General features: G+C 49.5%; 1 protein-coding gene across 1 annotated transcript in view; it reads left to right on the top strand.

Moving 5' to 3' along the window:
- Positions 1 to 6,255: 6,255 nt before the first annotated feature.
- Positions 6,256 to 8,191, top strand: part of WNT6 (Wnt family member 6) — a 124,638-nt gene continuing 122,702 nt past the window's right edge. Inside the window, exon 1 of the mRNA XM_040358158.1 lies at positions 6,256 to 6,580. Coding sequence (XP_040214092.1) covers positions 6,504 to 6,580 — 77 coding nt within the window. The 5' untranslated portion in view covers positions 6,256 to 6,503. The remainder of the gene's footprint in view (positions 6,581 to 8,191) is intronic.

Raw genomic sequence — 8,191 nt, 5'->3', positions numbered from 1 at the left:
TTTTCCTGCAAAATGCAGCGTTTTGCATGTAAGACTGGATTCGCACCTATGGCATTTTTAGTGCTTTTTGCAGATTTGTACTCCATAGGAAACCATGGTAAATGGACTGTAGTGCAAATCTGCAAAAATACAACAAGCACTAAAAATGCCATAGGTGCGAATCCAGCCTAAAATCTAGTAGCACCAATTACCTTCAGAAGTCACCTAATTAGTGAATAGAGTCCACCTTTGTGTAATGTAATCTCGGTATAAATACAGCTGTTCTGTGAAGCCCTCAGAGGTTTGTTAGAGAACCTTAGTGAACAAACAGCATCATGAAGGCCAAGGAACACACCAGACGGGTCAGGGATAAAGTTGTGGAGAAGTATAAAGCAGGGTTAGGTTATGAAAATCTATCCCAAGCTTTGAACATCTCACAGAGCTTCTGTTCAATCCATCATTGGAAAATGGAAAGAGTATGGCACAACTGCAAACCTACCAAGACATGGCCGCCCACCTAAACTGACCAGGCCGGGCAAGGAGAGCATTCATCAGAGAAGCAGCCAAGAGGTCCATGGGAACTCTGGATGAGCCGCAGAGATCCACAGCTCAGGGGGGAGAATCTGTCCACAGGACAACTATTAGTCGTCTCTCCACAAATCTGCCCTTTATGGAAGAGTGACAAGAAGAAAGACATAAGAAGTCCTGTTTGCAGTTTGTGAGAAGCCATGTGGGGGAGGGGACACAGCAATCATGTGGAAGAAGGTGCTCTGGTCAGATGAGACCAAAATGTTACTTTTTGGCCAAAAAGCAAAACGCTATGTGTGGGGGAAAATTAACACTGCACATCACCCTGAACACACCATCCCCACTGTGAAACATGGTGGTGGCAGCATAATGTGGTGGGGATGCTTTTCTTCAGCAGGGACAGGGAAGCTGGTCAGAGTTGATGGGAAGATGGATGGAGCCAAATACAGGACAATCTTAGAAGAAAACCTGTGATGCCGCGTACACACGATCGGATATCTGATGGAATCTAATCCGATGGATTTTTTCGTCGGATATCCGATGAAGCTGACTTTTATCAGTTTTGCCTACACACCATCAGTCAAAAATCCGACCGTGCCAAAACGCGGTGATGTAAAACACTACGACGTGCTGAGAAAAATGAAATTCAATGCTTCCGAGCATGCGTCGACTTGATTCTGAGCATGCGTGGATTTTTGACTGATGGATTTCCCCACAGACGATCCTTTTTTTTTTTTATAGTTTTTTATCCATAAGAAAAATTTAAAACGTGTTCTATTTTTTTTCACCGATGGAAAACAAACCGATTGGGGCCCACACACGATCGGTTTGTCCGATGAAAACGGTCCATCGGTCTGTATTTATCGGACAGACCGGTCGTGTGTACAGGGCTATCTATATGCGTCGTTTGCGTAAGGCGTCGGACCGGCGTAAAGTTACCCCTGCTATAGTGAGGCGTACGCAATGTTAAGTACGGACGTCGGCACAGCGTAGAAATTTTCCGTCGTTTACGTCGTTTGCGTAAAACGTTCGCGAATAGGGCTTTGCGTAAGTTACGCTCACGTCGTCTAGGCATTGAGCGGGCGTAATTTAATTTGAAAATTCGACGTGATACTGAGCATGCGTGCGCATGCGCCGCTCGAAAAAGCGCCATTTACGTGGGGTCATGCTTAGTTTACATAAAACACGCCCCCCTGTTCCCCATTTGAATTAGGCGCGCTTACGCCGGCACATTTACGCTGCCGTAACTTTAGACGCAAGTGCTTTGTGAATACAGCACTTGCCTCTCTAAGTTGCGGCGGCGTAGCGTCACCACGATACGCTACGCCCGCTTATATTTACGCCTATCTACGTAAATCTGGGCCGTAATCTGGCCAATTGACTTTGGATGGTTTGTTAAGGTTCCGCCCCACCACTGACACCGATATCAATTTTTATCTGTCAAAGTATGAGCTTCTTTCAGAAGGATTTAGTCGTGCAAAGACCACAATAAGTCTAATCCGGCTAATTGACTTTGTTAAGGTCTTTCATGGTCATTTGTCCGCCATTCGCCATACATAGGCTGAAGATTGCCGAAGGCTTCTCAACTCCTATTGAGGACCCCTCCCCCTTCTCAACCACTGACACTGGTATCAATTTTATCTTTCAATGTATGTGCTGCTTCAGGATTCCGCTCGTGCAAAGATTCCAAAAAAAATCGACTTGAAAAAGTTTCAGGTCTGCTGTGATTGTGGGTACGCCATACATGCGCCGACGCTCATCAATGGCTTTGCAGTGTTTGACCCCCCACCCCCACCACCACTTACACCTACATCGATTTTTATCTTTCGATGCAGTGGCAGCTGGTAGTTTTTTGGGGGGACGGCGGCAGACAACCCCTGCCCCTTCTGGATCGATCAGTCGGTCAGCCGGCGGCACCCCCCCCCCGCCCTACCCATTCCCCTCCCCCAGGGGCGGTGTCGGTCGGTCATCCAGTCCCACACTTACCCCATCTAGGTTTGCGGCATTTATTGGTTCTTCTCCTTCTCTGGATCAAGGCGGCTCCAGCCATGCGTCTCCTCCCAGTGTCATCTTAAGAGCATTATAGGCCCCCGGGCAATACAGTGCACTGGGGCCCTGTCTACACAATCACACACGAGAATTTACTGACAAAAATCATAAAATTTACTGGCAGAACCACGTCTTTTACTGCCAGTGCAAAAAAAGTACCTAAAATTACAGTTTTCAGTGCCGAACAATGCAAATGTCAGTATTTAAACTATAAACATATACAGTAGCTAGTGCTATTAGCAATGTGTTTAAGTTAAACAAAAGTAAAAAAAAAAAAAAATGTCTTCATTGACATGAAGGTCAGGTTACTATAACCCAGCCAGCACAGAGTTTCCTCTTACATCAGAGTCTGCAGGATTCCCCCTTACAGTGAAAGGGAACTCATATGTAAAGGGGAACGCTGCAGATCAGGATCTAAGGAGGGAACTCTGATGTGGAGGGGGGCTCTGGTGATCAGAGACCACCTTATATAAGAGTCCACTACTTTCTCTTTCCCACTTACATCAGGGTCCGCAGACTGAGTTCCCCCTTGCATTGTAAGGGGGAATCCTGCAGACTCTAATGTAAAGGGGAACTCTGATGTGGGGGGCACGCTGGTGACCAGAGACCACCTTCCGTAGAGTAAATACACTAAGGTAAGGGGGGTCACTAATAGGAGGGGGAACCTTTATATCAGTGCCCCCTTACATTTTTGCATTCACTCCCCCCTTACAGAGAAGATCGGATCTTCTTTGTGATTTCTGCAAACTGGGCATGGGCAGTTCTAACCCGTCACTCTCCACAATTTTTTACTTGCTGGGCAGCCGGTGGGGCCCCCCAGGCAAGCAGGGCCCCCGGGCAACTGCCCAGCATGCCCAATGGAAAAGATGGCCCTGTCTCCTCCCTCCTCCTCCTCCTGGGTGTCAAATCCGATCTCCTGTACTTTCAGCCAATCGGGTGGATGGGTCTCGCTTTCGGATTGGCCGGGAGGAGGATCAGTGTTTCAATAGGGAATATTTAATTATTTATTTGGGATTATTGTAACCTGGGATGGGCTCGGGGCGCAGTGATCTGCGCCCCGAGCCAACCCTATTTTTAAGCCTATTAGAGCTTCTGGCTCTAATCACGTGCTTCAAAAAGACACACCCCCGCCATTGGAATCCATATGTCTGGCGTCCTGCACTGGGGCTGGACACATTTAAATAGTTTAGGTCAGCGGTCCTCAAACTTTGGCCCTCCAGTAGTTCAGGAACTACAATTCCCATCATGCCTGGTCATGTCTGTGAATGTCAGAGTTTTACAATGCCTCATGGGACTTGAAGTTCTGCAACAGCTGGAGGGCCGTAGTTTGAAGATCCCTGGTTTAGGGTCTATCACAGTCGTTTGTTACCCATACATGTGTCAACACCCTCCTAGGACTTCCCTACTTTCTTCACCCCCCCCCCCCCTGAAACCAATATCAATTGTTATCTTTCCTTGTAAAGTTTAAGGTCAGTTACGGTCACGCGTGCGCCATACATTCGCCGACTCTCACCTATGACTTTCTGACCTTCTGGCTTTCATCAACCCACCCCAAAACCGCTGTCACCGATATCAAATGTACAATTTACCAAAAAAAAAAAAAAATCCCCTTAGCCAACTGACTTCAAAACATTTTTGTGATCATCCGTATGCCGTACATGTGCCGACGCTCATCTATGGCTTCTCATTCGTTTGACTCCCCCCCCCCCCCACCCACTGTCACCAGTATTCATTTGTATCTTTCAATGTATGTGTGCTTCCAGAAAGAATACATAAAAAACTAACCAGCCAACTGACTTCAAAAAGTTTAAGGTCCGTCGCGATTGTGCACCATGCATGCGTCAACGCTCCTCTATGGCTTCCCGCTGTTTGACCCCCCTCCCCCCCCTGCCCAGCCAATGACACCGATATCAGAATTGTATCTTTTATTGTATGTGTGTTTCCAGAAAGAGTCGTGCAAAGCTTACAAAACAAATCCATCCAGCCAACTGACTTCAAAAAGTTTAAGGTCTGTCGCGATTGTGCGCCATACATGTGCCAACACTTATCTCTGGCTTATGACACCGATTTAAATTTTTTTTATCTTTCATTGTATGTGTGCTTCCAGAAAGATTCAGACAAGCAAAGCTTACAAAACAAATTCATTCAGCCAACTGACTTCAAAAAGTTTTAGGTCTGCTGTGATTGTCTGTAAGCCGTACATGCGCCGATGCTCATTGGTGGCTTCTCACCGCTTGACTCCCCCCCCCCCCCCTACCACTGACACCAGTATCAATTTTTATCTTGCTTTCAACCCAGCCAACTGACTTCAAAAAGTTTTAAAGGTCTGTCGCGATTGTGCGCCAAACATGCGCCGGCGCTTATCTCTGGCTTCTCACCGTTTGACTCCCCCAACCCTAACCCCCCCCCCCCACCCCTAAACCGCCGACACCAGCATCAATTTTTTTTATCTTTCAGTGTATGTGCTGCTTCTAGAAACATTGGCCCGGATTCACAAAGCACTTACGCCGACGTATCTCGAGATACGCCGCGTAAGTGTCAATGTGCGACGTCGTATCTGTGCGCCGTACCCACAGAACTACAAACGCCTGAAAATAGGCTTCCTACGACCGACGTAACTTGCCTACGCCGTCGTATCCTAGGCACATATTTACGCTGGCCACAAGAGGCGCTTCCATTGATTTACGATTTGAATATGCAAATGAGGGAGATACGCCGATTCACGAACGAACTTGCGCCCGGCGCATTCATGTACGCGGTTTACGTAAGTCATACGTCCGGCGTAAAGTTAAGCCTCATAAAGCAGGTGTAAGTCATGTTAAGGTATGGACCAGGGAACAGCCATCGTATTTTACGTCGTTTACGTAGTAGTACGTGAATAGGGCTGGGCGTAGATTACGTCACGTCGTAGGCAGTGATTCGACGTATCTTATGGAGTATTTTAGACGTGATTCTGAGCATGCGCACTGGGATGCGTCCACGGGACGGCGCATGCGCCATTCGTTTGCATGGGGTCACGGTTCATTTACATGTAGCACGCCCACTTCCACCTACTTTGAATTAGGCGGGCTTACGCCGGCGCAACGTAGGGAGCGAGTGGCTTTGTGAATACTGCTCTTGCCTCTCAGAGTTACATAGGCGTAGCGCATATGAGATGCGCTACGCCGGCAGAAAGATGCGCCAATCTACGTGAATCCGGGCTATTAAGTCGTTCAAAGACTTTTGTTCTGGCCAATTAACGTCAAAAAGTCGGTTGCGGTGGCCCGTGTGCCACACGTACGCCGACGCTCACCTACGACTTTCCAACCTTTTGACTTTCACAGAACTGTCACAGAAAGACTACACAAAAAAAAAAGTCCACCCGGCCAATTTACTTCAAAAAGGTTAAAGGTGTGACATTTGTACGCCATACACGCACCGTCGCTCATCGCCCCCCCCCTCGGGCACCTTTTGGAGGGGGGGGGGGGGGTGACACAGAATACGTTTTTGATAGAAGAACGATTAGTAATTGTGTGGATTCACCTCCCTTTATCTCTTCCTCTCCCTCCTCCTCTCCTCTCCTCTCTTCACCTCCTCCTCTCCACCCCAGACCCTTCTCTCTCTTCCTCCCAGACGGGCTCCCCTTCCTTACTCTGCCAGTCCTCAGGACAGTCCCTGTACTCCAAAGCCACCTGAGAGCCGTGCCCCCCAGCCACTTGTGTCCCCCCCCCCCCACCACCAACACCACCACCACCCCACCCGGCTCAGGCTCAGCTACTGTCCTCCCACCTTCTCATCCATCCCCATAGGGAAAAAATCCAGGCATTCCTTGGAGTTTTCTACTTGTTGACCTCGCTCCTTGTGTGTTCTTGGCTGCCTGGCTTGTAGAGAAGAAGAAGAATCTGAATCCGGATAACTTATTATTCTTGGTGCTCCTCTTCCTGCGCCCACCTTGGCGTGGAGGAATCATGATGCCCCTTTCCAGGACTCAGCTGGGACTTTTCTTCATCCTCCTGTGTCCTGCCAACATCATCGGGCTGTGGTGGTGAGTAGACCCGGCTGGGGTGACCCCGGCTGACTTCTTCTTCTTCTTTTATTTAATTCCGCAAGCTGCCACTTGTTCCACTTTACATGCCCCAGGTAATGGCAGAGCGCTGCCGGCAGGGATCCACACCGGGGGGAGATGCAATCAGCGACATGTTACTTCCAGGGACGACGTCTTTCTACTGGGACCTGTAATCTCCTCCTGGGACCGTAATGTCCTCCTACCGGGACCCGTAATGTCCTTCTACCGGGGGACCGTAATGTCCTTCTACCGGGACTCGTAATGTCCTCCTACCGGGACCGTAATGTCCTCCTACCAGGGGACCGTAATGTCCTTCTACTGAGACCCGTAATGTCCTTCTACTGGGACCTGTAATCTCCTCCTGGGACCGTAATTTCCTCCTACCGGGACCGTAATGTCCTTCTACTGAGACCCGTAATGTCCTTCTACCGGGGGACCGTAATGTCCTTCTACCGGGACTCGTAATGTCCTTCTACCGGGACCGTAATGTCCTCCTACCGGGACCGTAATGTCCTCCTACCGGGACCCGTAATGTCCTTCTACCGGGACCGTAATGTCCTCCTACCGGGACCGTAATGTCCTTCTACCGGGACCTGTAATGTCCTTCTACCGGGACCCGTAATGTCCTTCTACCGGGACCGTAATGTCCTCCTACCGGGACCGTAATGTCCTTCTACCGGGGGACCCGAATGTTCTACCAGGACCGTAATGTCCTTCTACCGGGACCCGTAATGTCCTCCTACCGGGACCGTAATGTCCTTCTATTGGGACCGTAATGTCCTTCTACCAGGGGACCGTAATGTCCTTCTACCGGGACCGCAATGTCCTCCTACCGGGACCGTAATGTCCTTCTACCGGGACCGTAATGTCCTTCTACCGGGACCGTAATGTCCTTCTACCGGGGGACCGTAATGTCCTTCTACCGGCACTGTAATGTCCTTCTACCGGGACCGTAATGTCCTTCTATCGGGACCGCAATATCCTTCTACCGGGGGACCGTAATGTCCTTCTACCGGGACCGTAATGTCCTTCTATCGGGACCGCAATATCCTTCTATAGGGACCGTAATGTCCTCCTACCGGGACCGTAATTTCCTCATACCAAGACCTTAATGTCCTCCTACCGGGACCGTAATGTGCTCCTACCAGGAGGGTGCCACACTTCATGGCAACCGCAAATATAATTCCATTAAATATTTTTGCATTTTAAGTTCCTAAGGGCGTTGTTGCCCCCGCCTGTGCTAACCTGCAGCTGGGTTCGCTTCCATCTTAGTTTTTTTCCGAGCTCGGCAGGGGAGAAGCACGCTGCGACTTCAGAACAAGACGCCCGTGTGACCGGACCTGTTCACACCAGTGCGATTTCTCCTGCGTCTGCCAGCACGCCGCACTGCCCACTGACCGGGCACCATGCATTTTCAAATGCAAATTACATTACTGCCCCTTCGCAGCTGCGACTTCAGAACAAAACGCCCGTTTGAATGGACCCGTGCAATTTCTCCTGCGTCTGCCAGCGCGCCGCACTGCCCGATTAGGTTTCCACTATTGCGACTCCAAAGTCGCGCGGTTTACAGTGCGACTTTGCAGTGCGATT

The sequence above is a fragment of the Rana temporaria genome, chromosome 6, assembly GCF_905171775.1.
Source record: "Rana temporaria chromosome 6, aRanTem1.1, whole genome shotgun sequence".
Taxonomy (NCBI): domain Eukaryota; kingdom Metazoa; phylum Chordata; class Amphibia; order Anura; family Ranidae; genus Rana; species Rana temporaria.
This window is presented reverse-complemented; position numbering and strand designations above follow the sequence as displayed.